The 16,751-nt window shown below is 39.4% G+C and overlaps 5 protein-coding genes across 5 annotated transcripts; 4 read left to right on the top strand and 1 right to left on the bottom strand.

Annotated features, from left to right (window-relative positions):
- Positions 1-1,029: 1,029 nt before the first annotated feature.
- BATDEDRAFT_91424 (uncharacterized protein) lies at positions 1,030-2,836 on the top strand (the record flags this gene model as incomplete). The annotated part of the gene is made up of 8 exons (XM_006681772.1): positions 1,030-1,127; positions 1,339-1,401; positions 1,516-1,655; positions 1,737-1,822; positions 1,903-2,036; positions 2,106-2,159; positions 2,250-2,563; positions 2,638-2,836. The coding sequence occupies 8 exons, from the start codon at positions 1,032-1,034 to the stop codon at positions 2,834-2,836; spliced, it is 1,086 nt and encodes a 361-aa protein (XP_006681835.1).
- Positions 2,837-2,983: 147 nt separating this feature from the next.
- BATDEDRAFT_13909 (uncharacterized protein) lies at positions 2,984-4,072 on the bottom strand (the record flags this gene model as incomplete). The annotated part of the gene is made up of 4 exons (XM_006681544.1): positions 2,984-3,264; positions 3,381-3,707; positions 3,822-3,940; positions 4,008-4,072. Coding segments are annotated over 4 exons (792 nt in total), but the record flags the coding sequence as incomplete, so codon positions are not given.
- Positions 4,073-5,923: 1,851 nt separating this feature from the next.
- On the top strand, positions 5,924-7,157 carry BATDEDRAFT_2048 (uncharacterized protein; the record flags this gene model as incomplete). The annotated part of the gene is made up of 2 exons (XM_006681511.1): positions 5,924-6,406; positions 6,489-7,157. Coding segments are annotated over 2 exons (1,152 nt in total), but the record flags the coding sequence as incomplete, so codon positions are not given.
- A 2,088-nt stretch (positions 7,158-9,245) lies between these two features.
- On the top strand, positions 9,246-10,849 carry BATDEDRAFT_35951 (uncharacterized protein; the record flags this gene model as incomplete). Its single annotated transcript, XM_006681662.1, has 5 exons — positions 9,246-9,391; positions 9,508-9,527; positions 9,591-9,668; positions 10,107-10,176; positions 10,424-10,849. Coding segments are annotated over exons 1-5 (717 nt in total), but the record flags the coding sequence as incomplete, so codon positions are not given.
- Positions 10,850-13,318: 2,469 nt separating this feature from the next.
- BATDEDRAFT_13800 (uncharacterized protein) lies at positions 13,319-16,586 on the top strand (the record flags this gene model as incomplete). The annotated part of the gene is made up of 9 exons (XM_006681532.1): positions 13,319-13,431; positions 13,795-13,877; positions 13,930-14,174; positions 14,324-14,465; positions 14,535-14,973; positions 15,067-15,352; positions 15,430-15,765; positions 15,842-16,294; positions 16,392-16,586. 9 exons carry the CDS (start codon positions 13,319-13,321, stop codon positions 16,584-16,586), a joined length of 2,292 nt encoding a protein of 763 aa, XP_006681595.1.
- Between the last annotated feature and the right edge of the window lie 165 nt (positions 16,587-16,751).

The raw sequence follows: 16,751 nt of genomic DNA, 5'->3' as shown, positions 1-16,751 counted from the left end.
TGATTTTTCTACAAACAATGTATGGAGTTGAGAGTTCACCTTGACTGCAGCGTATTTAGAGCTTCCAGGTGCCTCGACAATATAAGGCTGATGTTTTTTCAAGTCTATACCAGCATTTAGTCTGATTGAGCTGGCAGTTGCTGGTTTGAATTCTGGAGTGGTCGGAATGGATGCATGATGCAACTGCTTTGCTTCGGATTCTTTCTGCAGGGCTTCTCTATTGACATGAATGGGATCAATCAAGGATGAATTAGTACGACTTTATTCCATGTGTTGGCACTGACAGTCTATGCACAACTGTTGACAAATACAATCGGTTAAAAACTCAACCTTTTACGACTTTCCAATACGGCTGTTGCCTTTGACAATAATGCATCCAATTCTGTGTCGTCCAGTGTAATAGGTTCCATATTGTTACTCAGTTGATATTTGGCAGCAATGGCTCGACTTTTTTTTTGTAAAGTTGAATTGCAGCCGCGTTTACACAAAATGAAACGCTAATGTCAAAATACTGATAATCAATTTCATGAAATGGTTGACTGGACAAGATTGTTTTTTGAATTCCTTGACCAAGTTTATTGGAATTTCTCCTAATGACTGGTATGGAAACAGCAGCAGATTTTTGAAGCTTGAAAAAGGCAGACCTTTGTTTGGGATGTTTTCGAATATTGGTAGATTGTTGATTTGAATGACAGGATCATCCATCACTCGTGTTTCCAGTTTATTCGACAATCTGACTGGTTGGCATGACCAGTTTATTGAACGACCTGCTACTTGTTTCGGTCAAGTATAAAATATTCATTTGTCTAGCAACGACTACTTGCAGATCTTGACTTTATTCTGACACAATCTTTAACGTTCATCTAGTCTACGCTAACTCAAACCAGTCGTGCAATTTACAAGGAATTCATGTTTTCAAAATACAATCTGATGCCATGAGAATATATTAAACATGCCAAAATCGAATTAAAATACAAATATTCTGCATTCACATCGCTTTTATCTTCAGCTGTAAACCCATTACTGCAAGCATGTTGCCCAAGATTCTGACGATTGTAGTGGCTGTATTTGCAGGCCTGGTTGCTGCCAGTGACGTAGTTGAGCTCACTCCCAAAAACTTTAAAGAGGTAACAATTACTACTCAGATGGCAGCTGTAGCTGATATTGCTTGAACTCCATCTTGCTAGAATCGAATTCAAACCGGTATCGATCCTTCTTGACAACAACAATTCATGGCTGCCTTTGATAGACTTGCATATCCACAACCCTCCATTTTGACTCTATTTTGCTGTCATGTCGAGTCATTTGTTGGTTACTAACTCGTATGTTGTGACCAAGGTTGTTGGAGGTGACCAAGATGTTCTGGTCGAGTTCTTTGCCCCTTGGTGCGGCCATTGCAAGGTAGGTTGAATATCATTAGTCGGATGAATAATATGCATAGTATTGACTGATGTTGAACGCTCTGAACAATGTGTTTAATCCATCACTTTATGCTATTGGATCGACTGGATCTAGTCCCTTGCTCCCCATTATGAAGAGGTGGCCACTTCTTTTGTCAAACACAAGTCATCTGTCGTTATAGCCAAGGTTGATGCTGATGCTCACCGATCTCTTGGAGATGAGTTTGGAATTCAGGGATTTCCTACTTTAAAATGGTACGAGATCTTTCCATGCACTCTATCTTGTATGCATGATTTATAATCTAGTAACTCAACATGTCAACTATTATTCGATAGGTTTCCAAAAAAGAGTCTGACTCCCACTGATTATACTGGCGATCGAGATGTTGCTGGTATCTCTGATTTCATTACATCAAAGACTGGTGAGTTAGTAGATTGACTGAGCACTGTGGTATCGACACGTATGCGAGTCAATTAATCTTTTTATATCTTATTGATCTAGGTCTCAAGTCCAACATCAAAGTCGTTACCACTGCTGTTAAAGTACTTACATCTTCCAATTTCAAGGAACAAGTTCTTGATTCGGGGAAAAATGTCCTTGTCGAGTTTTATGCTCCATGGTGTGGACACTGCAAGGTAAGTCATGTCAATATTTATTAATCGAGAATCAAGTTTTAACTGTTGGATACATATGTCATTTGATAGTCTCTTGCCCCCATTTATGAAAAGCTTGCGCAAACCTTTACTTTGGAAAGCAATGCAAGTATTTAGTCGTCTTTGATACTGTATTAAATGTTTTACTGAAAGATCAATTCGCTGACTCTTGCTGCCGTTCATTATGTTGACCAGTGCATTATTGCCAACTTGGATGCTACCAAAGCACAGGATGTTGCTGACACATACAATGTCAAGGGCTATCCTACAATCCAGTTTTTCCCTGCTGGATCTGAAACCCCAGAGTTGTATGATGGTAGTAGAGACGAGGACAGTTTTGTAAAGTACTTGAATCAGAAATGCGGTACCCACCGTGTTGCCGGAGGTGGTTTAAACGAAGAAGCTGGTCGTTTGGAAACTCTTGACTCTCTTGTTAAAGTCTTTATGGCTGCTGACAATGCCGAGCGTACCAAAATGTCGGAAATGGTTCCTGTCGATGCCACTTCCAAGTATGTTGAGTTATGATGCATGCTATTTGATTTCCTTGTGCTAACGATATTTATTTCATGTTCAAACTCTTCAGATACGCCATGTACTATTACAAGGTAATGCAACGTATTCTCAAGACTCCCGAATTCGTTACCAAAGAAATGAAGCGTTTGGAGCATATTTTGGCTGGAGGAAACACTACTCCCGAAAAGAAGGACGATTTTGTGATGCGTCTCAACATTTTGCGTGTATTCTCTGCTTTGCCAAGCTCAGATGCCAGTGAAGAACTTTGAATAAATTCTTGGTTCAAAAGTTTAAATGTTTTGTTTGGCTTCTACTAGCAACATTGCTCAATTATCCACGGTTATCAGAGCAAGCATCAGCAGTACATTTAAAAGTAGTGATGGTGTAGTAGACAACATATTCATACCATTAGCATGCTATCTCTTTATTTTTGTATTGTCAGAGGGACAGTCTAATGCAATGGTAATGGTTTCACCCAACATGGTAGTGAAGACTGAACCGGATTTTAGTCCATATTTAATACGCCCTTTTTCCAAGTAAGCTGGTGGATCTAAATAATACTCGTCCGACATCATAAATGTGCCCCAGTGCACGCCCAGACTAAATGTAGCCCCAATATCTTTGTGAACCTTGCAAGCCTCTGATGGGTTCATGTGCTGATGCTTCATATACTCTCGGGGCTCGTACGATCCAATTGCTATATAGAATCAATGTGTGCATCCATGCATTATCATATCAAAAATCAGTACATACTATAAACATTGAAAATATCACCCCATACATAGCAGTAGTTCAGCCATCTAGTCAACTTACGCAATGATGCAAATGTGATTGGGCCAAGTCGTTTTCCAATCTCCTTGAATGCCTGACAATAGCCTGTATCTCCACAATGAAAAAATGACGATGTTTTACCTTGAACGACAAACGATGACCATAGCGTAGCATTCACGTCTAAAAAGTGACGACCACTCCAGTGTTGAATTGGCGCGCCGGTGATGATTAATGAGTCGTCATGATGGTGTTCTTGCCACCAATCAAGCTCAACTGCATTTGTGATGCCATAGCTAGCTAGCCACGTACACATGCCAAGAGGAACGTACCATTTGACAGAGTTTCCAAGTTTTTTTACCACCGTAGTATCTTGTAACAAGAAACATCACAGGCTGTTAACAATCAGCAGCAATTTGGATAAACTTGCACCATCATATCTGGTTACAAAAGGGTTGAACTAGACGTATGCATTTTCCCACCTACCAAGATGATCATAGTGATTATGTGATACAAGCACGATATCGATTTTGGGTAGTTGTTCTAGTGTACATGGCGTTGGACGAATACGTTTTGGTCCAAACCATTCTCCGATTGTTCTAGAACTATTATACAGTAACCATCGTTATATAAAAACGATATAATCTACAAGTGTAGAGTCAAGGAAAATACCTAAAGATTGGATCTGTAAGAATATTATAACCGTCCATTTGAACAAAACAAGTAGATTGTCCTAGTTGAAACCAATATTTAGCGTAACGTGAGTCGATTAAATTAAACCTGATTAAAAATAACAAGAATTGTACCTATCCAAGTGATACTCATCAGCGAAGCCTCTTTCAATGGTTTGGCTTCAGAACATTGACTGTCAGAATGGGTGATAAAATCCGACATTCTACGACTGGCTGAATTGCTTTGTATCCTCATTTCTGTACGTTTCAGTGTATACTCTTCCATCAATCCAAAGTCTGGAGTGGCCAGTGGCATTGCTTGGTCAAGTTCCTGCAGCATTTACATTGAAATTGAGAATCAGAGTTTACTTGAATAATTGATAAACAATAAGGATATTCTTGAGCATACCTTGATATCAGATGGAACATTATTTCGATTATTTCTAGTGAATTGCCATTTGAGATATCCAAATAAATCGGCAGTATTGCGATCTTGCCACTCGATAAATGGATTTACAAATCTGCCAGCAACACCCAAAGAATTGAATAGTCTTTGTCGCCATTGAGTTGCAGTAGTTACAGATGGTTCTGGCAAAGCAAACCAAGGACAGTATGATTTAGAAAGTACAGACCAACCAGCAACAATTAAATCCACAGCTGGACGCAGGGTTAGAATAGCAGTAATAGAATATGGAGTGGATTGTGTCATGACTAATTCGGTGGATCCAAGTTTCAAGTTATGATCGTCATTATCACTGCAATCACTTGATGTTTCAGCAATAGTAAGAGAATCGCTAGTGTTGCTTGTATATCCGCATGTTGCTACCAAAGTAGAGCAATTTGTTGTACTAGCGTCATTCTCTTTCTGGTGCAAGTCAACAGGACGAGTCGCAGCCATCTTATGGCTGAAGCGTCGATCCAACGTTGATGTAGATGAATCGATATCGGATATAGTGCTGTTTGGAAGAGCAATAGCACATTGTTGAGAATCTGATTCGCAATCGCTACTATCAGAACAATTACTTTCATCCAAACCAGCTGAAGCATCGTGCTCATTGGGCACAACTAGTTCCCAGTGATGTCGAAGTTTTGCATGACGAACAGGCCGAGTGATCCAAAAACGACCTTGCTCAAAAAAAGCAATGGTGATAACAGTACCAACACCTACAACAGTGACTATCATTGAGGTAGAAGGCCTGCATTTAGGCAATACGTGATCGAATGCCAGTTGAAACACCTGCATTGCTGTTGTAGCAATTGGCAAACTTCAATTTAAAAATTCAAAACTCGATTATGGACTGTTTTCATCAAGCATGATAATGCTTGAACAACTATTTTTTATACTTTCATGTCAGACACTTTAAAAGAATTGTTAATGTTTATTCAAGTCAATTTCTAGTTGAAAAAATATCAAGACAGTCACTACGAGATGGTTTTTTTTACGTGAATAACAAGCTGCAACGAGTTGAATTTTTTACTTGATAAATTCTTTTTTTATCAATGTTTTTGACAAGACTCGTTGGAAACTCAATTGCTGCTCGTAGAAGCAGTGCTGTTGCACTCTCATGCAAGGTCGCTCGTTTTTCTATCTCATCAGCGTCACTATTTAACACTGGGTTCAATGCTGCTTCATCCCATTCTCTTGCTGCTACTTCAATCATTCCAGTATCGACAGCTTCTCGTATCATGGCCAAACATCGCTTTTTTTCTACTGCCGAGGTCAATATTCAAAATGAAGTAAGTTGATTATGTTTATCGTTATATGATGGAATTTGCTGTAATGTTTGAGAATCGCTTGAACTCGGTTTATATTTTTAACTGATCTTTTTTTTTAATCGTTAATTTACAAACTTTTTACCTTCAAAAACATTGTAGGATCTGGAATTCACCAAGGATAAGACAGCGGATTCGGGTGAAGACTCTCAGTACACCAATGTTCCATTTAGCAGCTTGAATCTATCCAGCTCTACAATGACGGCTCTTGAGAATAATTTCAAGTACAAAAATATGTCTACTGTGCAGGAACGTGTTCTTTCCTTGCTGCCTACAGATGCCGATTTACTGGTGCGTGCAAAAACAGGAACTGGTAAAACTCTTGCTTTTTTGATTGCTGCAGTGGAATCGGTTATTAGTCGTTTCAAGTCTCGCCCTCCTGGTGTTCCTATTTTGATTCTTTCCCCTACCCGTGAGCTTGCCCTGCAAATTGCACGAGAGGCTGAGAGCCTTGTTTCTCCTCGCAGATGGAGGGTTGCTTCTGCTGTAGGTGGTGAGAGCAGAGGAAAAAATATTCGTGAAATTACTCAGTTTAACTGTGACATTCTTGTTGCTACTCCTGGCCGTCTAAATGATCTATTGAACAACGAGCCTGCTGTCCGCAAGCAATTGCAAGGCTTGAAAATGGTAACTTTGAAATAGTGATTGCTTATGTCTAGCGGATTGAAAAATTCACTGAATTGCTTTGCCAACTAAACTATCAATCTAGCTGGTTTATGACGAAGCGGATATTCTTCTTGATATGGGATTTACAAAGGAAATTCAGGATATTAACTTCAACCTTCCTAAAGAACGCCAGACCTACATGTTTTCTGCCACAATCTCAAAAGAAGTCCGATCGATTGCCTCGACCACCCTTCGCCCAGATCATGTTTTCATTGACACTGTTCCTTCCAATGAAAATGACACTCATTTAAAGATTAAACAGACTCATGTGGTGGGTCCACATTCTCAAACTTTGGCTTTGCTACACGATGTTATTACAAAGCATCGCGAGTCTACCCTAAACAGCAAGATTCTCGTATTTTTCAATACAACCAAAACAACCAATTTCTCCACTGATGTGTTCAACAATCTTGATGGTATGGATGTTCTTCAGATTCACTCCAAACTTACTCAGCAACAGCGCTCACGAGTTGCTGATCGTTACCGCCGTGCACAATCCGCCATTCTCTTTACCACTGATGTGTCTGCTCGTGGTGTAGACTATCCAGGTATCACATTGGTCATTCAAGTTGGTCCCCCACCCTCTCGTGAACAATACATTCATAGAATTGGTCGCACTGGTCGTGCAGGAAAGTCGGGTGAATCTACTCTTATACTTTCTACCTATGACAAGCACTTCCTTGACCAGCTATTTGATTTGCCCATTCAAAAGCATATCTCTCACACAGCTTATTCTGGTCCTCGCACTGACTCGGTTCAGAGTAAGATTTCTTCTGCCGTATCTCGTATACCTGAGGATGAACGTGTCGATGTTTACATGGCCCAGCTTGGAAATGGTGAGTACTTTGCATATTTTTGATCATATACTTTGAATTGAAATGTAAATTTGATCCAATCTGAATCAGGTTTAACAATTTAAATCGATTTTAGCTATTTCCCAAATGGCAAAGCTTGGAGTGAGAAAAGAAACTGCCGTCGAGTCTGCTAATAGCTTTAGTCAAGGAGTACTTCTTTTAAGTGAACCTCCCGAGATCTCGCAAAGATCTGCCCAAAACATGGGTATTGCAAATCTCTCCAATATTCGCATACGTGGCGTTTCAAGTAACTTTTCTGGGTCTGGGTCTATGGGCATGTATCCCAGAGGTGGGCGTCCTAACCAATTTCAGAGAGGTGACCAGAATCGAGGCGGTAACTTTTCATTTAAAGATCGTGACCACTACTCCAACCAAAGAGATAGATATAGCGAGCAGAGAAGTCGTAGACAGAGCTTTGACCGTGAGGTCAAAGACTGGTAAATCCATTGCGGCAAGATTTTGAATTCCTACTATATCTTTTGATATAAACAACTAGCATGATTATTTTGTTTTTGATCACTTGTATTTTTTATGAGTTGGTATTGGAAAAAACGGTCAAAGTGAGATTATATACGCCTGAGAGCTCATACTTTACGCAATGAGTGTATTTTTAATTTGAGCACATTAAAAACAATATCAAGTCTGGTGACTTTTGTAAAGCATGATGTCATGGCTTCGATATTGCCCAACACGCCTAAATCTAATCAACAGTAGAAAAGGCATTGATTAAATCCAGCATGTAAACTGGAGATGCATTGCGCTTATAGCTAGAATCATTTGCAGTTGTGTTCACGTAAAATGAAGCATTGAACCAGAATGTCTAATAAACTGTCAGTGTCATGGCGTGATGGATGTCAATTTACTGGACACTAATCCACAATATAGTGAAAATGACTTTTACGACCTTGAAATCCAGTACTTGCTCAACTCTGTATTCCGAATGGTTCTCAACAATGACCACCATCCGATAGCTGTGATGTAATGCTGTGCATGTACCGTTACTCGATCTATCAACTTCAATATGCAACATGCTGTGTTTACCGTGATCAGGCTTTTGATCAATCTCGGACTCATGGTACATGATTTGTCATGTTGGATCGTGTGGATGTGTCATGGACTGCAATTTAGTTGCAGACACACATCTGTTTGACATTGACCAATGCATACTGTAAAACCAACTCATCAGTTCCAGTGCGTTATGGTTACTCGCAACGGATGCAAACAGGGCTAGCCGGCTATATACAACGCGTTAGATTCGACCTACTTGGACGAGCACTCGATGTAATTAACAATGTGTATAATAGCTTCGCGGTGGTGTATTGATCAAATAGGCTGGTAAGTAATGGGTTGACAGTCCCGTGGTGCAAATACTTGAGTTGGAGTGACTGGTTATAGAATGATGGTTGTTCAATTAGTCGAGTTTCTCAGGCAGCGTACCAACAGGACCAAACACAGTTTTGATATCATCACTGGAATTGCCATAGGAGTCCACTAACAAACTTGTAGTATCGTCAGTATATGTTTGTACGGGTAGGCTTGCTTGGATGAGATCATCTTGTTTCATTCTTTGCCCCAACACTCGAATTTATTATAATAAATTCAATAAAAAATGGCATGGTCTGCCAAACATTCAACAGCAGTATTGTGAGGCACAGAACTTCATATTGTTCATTTTTAAACCCTGCCAACAATTACTTTTGCATAATAGGAATAGTTTTGTATCGCGTGTGATTCCAGATACAAAAGAATACAGTGTCAATTGAAGAGGCAATGCAGCCAATTTGTAGCAGCAAAGCGCAGCAAATATTTAACCATTGTCTATTATAAAGCAAAATAAAGACAATCACTGCAAGATAAATACAAAGGTGATTCATTTTGCGTGAGTATAGTTATAAATACATGACTATTTTACTTTTTTCATTTCAACCAGGATATATTATAGTTGAATAATTTCATATTGCTATTCAAATGCATCCTATTATAAGTCTTATTTGGTTCTTGTTAATATCGGTTTCGGCTATTGACTACAGCCAGCCACAAGACGATGGACACGATGTGGTCTATACCAATCCTTTCGATTATGAAAAAAGTGGTAAGCAAAAATCTGTTGGTTTTACAGCCATATTCACGTAAAATAACATATTTTTGCTGTTGATGCTATCTGTGCTTATCCATTCATGTATATATATTGCACTATTTTTGCTGTAGCTATTGATGGTACTTTAGACGTAAGTATCTATTTTTGTAATAGACATTCTTTCTTTGTACTAATGTTCATTTTATACGCGTAGTCCCCAGACCACTCTTATCAATATGATCTTGCTGACCCAAATCACCGCGTTTTTAAAGTTTTTAGGCATGAGGAACAGGTAAATTTTAATAGTATTTATGTAAAATGCAACACTTGCATTTGTCTTTCAGTGTATTTTGTTTTGGAATGTGTAATGGTTAAATATTTTGTGCTTCCCTACTACAAATTGACTTGATGGACATTTTTAATTTTTCCAACACAATACCCATCATATGATGCCCAACCAAACTATTGATTTTCCTTCATTTGGCACAACTACACATTGTATTTCCACCAAATTTTAAATCCAATTCATGTATTGCAATCCATATATTGTGTTCAACTGTTTGGACGATGCTAATATGGCTCTGTATGCACACATCTTTGGTGTATCCTAAATCAAACACGTTCGTGTTCTACTTTAAAACACTAGTCATTTCATGAGACTAACTGTCTATCATGTATTTTGACACTTTAATACTCTATTTTGCGTGGAATACGTTGTAAATATCACTAGTTCATCAATTATCATTCCAATCCATATCTGAAAAGATCCCACACGGAAGACGAAAGTTCGCACAATACTTGTAAGTATTTATACTGAATGCATATGATATTGCAATAATGAATAGCATGTGACTTGGTTTATTCAAAAGAATCACAACTTATTTTTTTCTTGGTTTACTAATTATTTAATTTGATTGCTATTTTATGCTATTATCACATGTATACATCAACCATATGCATAAATTGAATTGCCAAATATGGCTTTATTAACTTGATTTGTATAACACCATTACTGAAATTTGTTTATAATGCCAATGGATATAACAGATTCAAAAAGATCTAATTACCAGTATGACAGTCAAAAATACAAAGTTTATAATGCAAAAGAGCCCACCACTCCTGCGCATTATGATGTATACCATCACGAACAGACTAACTCTGCTTCCACACACAATGGCGAGCATCATGCAAATGAGAATGCATCTCTGGTAAATCACAAGGATCAAAAAAACAACTTGGCCCACATCAAATATACGCATCAACAACCAGAAAACCCATCATTGCCAACACACAAATATAACCAACACAATAAACCGGTAACCTATTCAAGACATAAATCGGAACCCCAATCGAATAAAAAATCCGATCACTACAAAATGACTGATGGCATACCCGATCATTCTACAGTTTCGAATCATCACTATGAAAGTCCTGCTCACGCTATTCGCCAATGCAAATCTGCTACCCATTCATGCACGACAAAAAATTGTGAATCGCATTCCACTAATTCAACCAAGCCTATTAATCAAAAATACACTTCTGAAAATCCCATTGACCCCCCTACAAAAACTAGTCATCCCAATCACCATTCTGTTACGATTGCACGTAGTGTATACTCACCACCGACTAAACCTACTGCACACGCATCGAGTAAAAAGTCTGTTGATCACCCTACAAAAACTAGTCATCCCAATCACCATTCTGTTACTACTGCGCGTAGTGTATACTCACCACCGACTAAACCTACTGCGCACGCATCAAGTAAAAAGTCTGTTGATCACCCTACAAAAACTAGTCATCCCAACCATCATTCTGTTACGATTGCACGTAGTGTATACTCACCACCGACTAAACCTACTGCGCACGCATCAAGTAAAAAGTCTGTTGATCACCCTACAAAAACTAGTCATCCCAATCATCACTCTGTTACGATTGCGCGTAGTGTATACTCACCACCGACTAAACCTACTGCGCACGCATCGAGTAAAAAGTCTGTTGATCACCCTACAAAAACTAGTCATCCCAACCATCATTCTGTTACTACTGCGCGTAGTGTATACTCACCACCGACTAAACCTACTGCGCACGCATCGAGTAAAAAGTCTGTTGACCCCCCTACAAAAACTAGTCATCCCAACCATCATTCTGTTACGATTGCACGTAGTGTATACTCACCACCGACTAAACCTACTGCACACGCATCAAGTAAAAAGTCTGTTGATCACCCTACAAAAACTAGTCATCCCAACCATCATTCTGTTACGATTGCACGTAGTGTATACTCACCACCGACTAAACCTACTGCGCACGCATCGAGTAAAAAGTCTGTTGATCACCCTACAAAAACTAGTCATCCCGATCATCACTCTGTTACGATTGCGCGTAGTGTATACTCACCACCGACTAAACCTACTGCGCACGCATCAAGTAAAAAGTCTGTTGACCATCCTACAAAAACTAGTCATCCCAACCATCATTCTGTTACTACTGCGCACGCATCAAGTAAAAAGTCTGTTGACCATCCTACAAAAACTAGTCATCCCAATCATCATTCTGTTACGATTGCACGTAGTGTATACTCACCACCGACTAAACCTACTGCACACGCATCAAGTAAAAAGTCTGTTGATCACCCTACAAAAACTAGTCATCCCAACCATCATTCTGTTACTACTGCGCACGCATCAAGTAAAAAGTCTGTTGACCATCCTACAAAAACTAGTCATCCCAATCATCATTCTGTTACGATTGCACGTAGTGTATACTCACCACCGACTAAACCTACTGCACACGCATCGAGTAAAAAGTCTGTTGATCACCCTACAAAAACTAGTCATCCCAATCATCACTCTGTTACGATTGCACGTAGTGTATACTCACCACCGACTAAACCTACTGCACACGCATCAAGTAAAAAGTCTGTTGACCATCCTACAAAAACTAGTCATCCCAACCATCATTCTGTTACTACTGCGCACGCATCAAGTAAAAAGTCTGTTGATCACCCTACAAAAACTAGTCATCCCAATCATCATTCTGTTACGATTGCACGTAGTGTATACTCATCATCGACTAAACCTACTGCACACGTATCGAGTACAAAACACCGTTCTGAAACTACAAGTCAGTCATCGTTTGTACATTCATCTAGTTTACTAAACCCAAGTTCTTCAGTACAACACAAACCTACGACTTCTGAGAAATCGACACACTTTGAAACCAAAACTACAACTGGATCTGAAAACGTACTAAAAAGTAGTTCTTCAGCACCTGTTCATAGTCCTGCAGCGCCTTCATCGAACACACAGTCTGATAGTCAATTGCCGATTTCGAGTAGTACCAGCAGGGTGCATCCAACAGCACCATTTGTTACTCTTCCTTGGACATCAATCTACCCGACAAGTACCTTGGCACAAACCCCAACTGCCACGCCGGGTATTTTGAATGGTGCAGCAGACAAATCGGCCAAATCAGGAGCAGACACGATGGTTACATCCAAATGGACGGATTTCTTACCATTTGGAGCACTAATATTTTTAGCAGAATGGATATTCTAAAGTAATCAAAGCAAGAATGAATATTTCTAATCAAAGCAAGTTGCACCGACTATGGATTACTTGTATTGAAATAAATGGTCATTTTCCTAATAAACAAGTTTGAATCAATAAACCATAATTTTAAACAGGAAATATTATACGATCATCAAGATGGATGCCAAGATGGATGACAAGATGAATATCAAGATGAATATCAAGATGAATATCAAGATGGATGGTCACGTAATACTAATTTTTGGGACGAGACTCGAGTGTGAATATTCGGTTTCTGCAGAACAGTCTTGTTACAAGACTCAATTGGTGATAATCAAGACTCGAGTGTTTTGGTTCTTTGACATTCCGTTTTACGTGAATACAGCTGTGCAAGTAGATATTGATAACCACTATGAACCCTATTGGTCTGGCAGCAGCATGGGACACTCTTAGGCCTGGAGTCGACCGTATTCTTACCAAATGGGACGAGGGTATTAGTGCCAATGAATACATGGTGCTGTACACGTATGTATGCATGGATTGCTAGTTGGGTGTCTGGGATGGATCCGACTACTGATTCTAGTCAAGAGTCTGTCTGCACAAGGATGCCAGTCAAGCAGACTGCAGTCTGCTTGACTGACTGTTTTCTGTCTTGTAAAGACTGACCCTTGTGTGATGCACTCTTGCTATACTACATCTTGAGTCTTCGATCCCCTGTGTAGATGCTACCCATTTCATCCCAGTAGTATACTGGACTAGTGTGATTATGACTATTCTTGTTGGCATGAGTCGAATGTATTGTGTCCGCTTGTAATTATTCATCAACTAAAACCTTGATTTTTGAATTATTGGATTGTATCTGGATCGCTATGCTATCAATCTGTCTAGCGCTACTTATGATTATTGTACAAATACAAAAGGAATCTCAGGCATATCTGAGCAGCGTGCTGACCAAAAGGGTAATTCCTTGAGTTACTAGTTGTCCTGTAACGTGTTACTGTAGATCTAACTTTATTACTTTAGGTGCCAATTTGATTGGTGCCGATCTTTACTTGGAACTCAGACGTCATATTGAAACCCATCTTCAACAAACTACAGATCTTGCTGCTGATTTAATAGATGATGCCATTATCAACTATTACACTAAACACTGGACAAAATTCACCGTTTCTGTCACTACTTTGAATCATATTTTTGGTTATTTGAACCGTCATTGGGTCAAAAGGGAAATTGACGAAGGCCATAAAACCATTTATGAAATTTACATTGTAGGCCATGTATTTGAATTGATTTCACTCGCTTCTATTGAGCAACGATACCTATTTCAAATTAAACCCTCTTATACTTTGGGTCATACAAATGATTGTTCATCATGCGTTTGCTGATCCTATATACTTTTTTAATCCCTACCAACTAGCTTGCTCTTGTTTCATGGAGAGACCATATTTTCCAGCGTCTACAAGAAAAAGTGATAAAAGCTGCTCTCAAAACCATTACTAAGCAGCGCAATGGCGAAACTATTGACACTGGTTTATTAAAAACAATTGTAGAGAGTTGCGGTAAGTTTATTGTATCATGACTCATTCAAATCTCAACTGCATACCAACTATACGTTTACCATTGAATAGTTTCGATCGGACTTGATGAAAATGACTCTCGCAAGTCTACACTAGACATTTACAAAATTTACTTTGAGGCACCTTTTATCGATGCAACCGAGTCTTACTACAAGGCAGAAAGCGAGATGTTTACTACACAGAATCCAATCACAGAGTATATGAAAAAAGCCGAGATTCGTTTACAAGAAGAGGAAAAGCGTGTTGAAATGTATCTTCACGCCTCTACTCAAAAAACCCTGATTACTACTTGTGAAACAGTTCTCATAAAAAATCATACTGGACTTATTCAAGATGAATTCCAAGCTTTGCTGGACAACGATCGTGTCGATGATCTCAGTCGTATGTACAGTCTATTGCATCGTGTTCCCGAGGGTCTTGATCGCCTGCGTGTTATTTTTGAAGCTCATGTTCGCAAGCAAGGCCTTATGGCGATTGAAAAGGTTTCCGAGTCTGCCTCTGCTGCGGCAGCTTCTGGACCAGCAGGCAAAGGCGAAGAAGAGGAAGAGGAAGAAGGCGTGCCCAAAAAACGACCCAGTGTTAGGAAATCTGCCAATGATTCTACCGATGTCGATCCAAAACTCTATGTTGATTCCCTCTTGTCTGTTCATAAAAAATATGCTGATTTGGTTCAAGTTGCTTTCAGAGGAGAAGCTGGCTTTGTTGCTTCTTTGGATAAGGCCTGCCGCGAATTCACTAATCGAAATTTGGTCTGCAAGACAAGCTCTAGTAAAAGTCCTGAGCTTCTTGCTCGTTACTGTGATTCCCTTTTGCGAAAAAGCAACAAAATGGCGGAAGATACCGAGTTTGAAGAACTGCTGAGCAGTGTGGTATGTAACAAAAATAGTACTCGAAAGGAATTTAGTCTGATCCGTTCAATACCATTGAGTACTAACACCTATTTTAGATGACTGTGTTCAAGTATGTCGAAGACAAGGATGTGTTTCAAAAGTTTTACTCAAAGCATCTTGCCAAGCGATTGGTTAACGGAACATCATCCAGCGATGATGGTGAATTGCTGATGCTGACCAAGTTGAAAGATGCATGCGGTCACGAGTACACTAGTAAACTTCAGCGCATGTTTACTGATATGGGTGTTAGCAAAGACTTGGATGACGCTTTCAAAGAACAGATGCGCCGTAATCATGAATCAGAAGAATCACTTGATTTTGGTGCACTTGTGCTTAATACTGCCAGTTGGCCATTCCAACCTCCCAAATCTGGTCTCAATATTCCAGACGATGTATGTATTTTAGAAATGATTGATTTAAACCACATTTTGTACCATGACTCAACCGTTATTCTGTCTGATTAAACAGCTGCTTAAAAAATACGAGCGTTTTCAACGATTTTACCAAAGTAAGCATTCCGGTCGTAAGTTGACGTGGCTATTTCAGTTTTGTAAGGGTGAGCTCAAGACCAACTACACCCGCGGTTCAAAAACTGGCTACACATTCCAAGTATCTACCTACCAAATGGCCGTTCTTCTCCTATACAATACTGCCACATTGTACACACTTGATGAGCTGCTAGGCACAACTGGAGTGGTCAAGGATGTGTTACTTCCAACAGTGGGATTGCTCGTCAAAGCCAAGATTCTTCTTGTTCAAGGCGGTGCTCTTGGTGCTCCTTCTAGCCGATATGTTTTGAATGAGGATTTTAAAAGCAAAAAAGTCCGTATCAATGTTAATTTGCCAATCAAGACTGAACAAAAGGCCGAATCGGATGACACACATCGTACTATTGAGGAAGATCGGAAACTGCTCATACAGGTAAGAGTATTTGCTGTAACAATCAAGGATATGTAAACAAGACCATGCGTGAAATCAGATTTAATTCTGATTTATTTGCATATTACGATGGATACAGGCGGCGATTGTGCGTGTGATGAAGACACGAAAGACACTCAAGCATGTTACACTTGTAACTGAAGTCATTCAGCAACTACAAACCCGCTTCAAACCCCAAGTATCTGACATCAAAAAGTGCATTGATATTCTTCTTGAAAAAGAGTTTATTGAACGTGCTGATAACCAAAAGGATGTATTCAACTATCTTGCTTAAAATCAAAAGATTTATACTGATGTGACTGACGAGTGTTTGGTTGGGTCGCTTATTTGGACTGAATATATGGGTAACTTGAATGTATTTTGACACCTGTGCTGTTTTAGGTGCTGCTGATAAATGAATTTGGGTTTAATCTCAGCCAAGTTTTCATTGAGTTGAATA

The sequence above is a fragment of the Batrachochytrium dendrobatidis genome (genome assembly GCF_000203795.2).
Source record: "Batrachochytrium dendrobatidis JAM81 unplaced genomic scaffold BATDEscaffold_13, whole genome shotgun sequence".
Taxonomy (NCBI): Eukaryota; Fungi; Chytridiomycota; class Chytridiomycetes; order Rhizophydiales; genus Batrachochytrium; species Batrachochytrium dendrobatidis.
The sequence above is the reverse complement of the archived record's forward strand: the minus strand, read 5'-3'. Positions and strand labels throughout refer to the sequence as shown.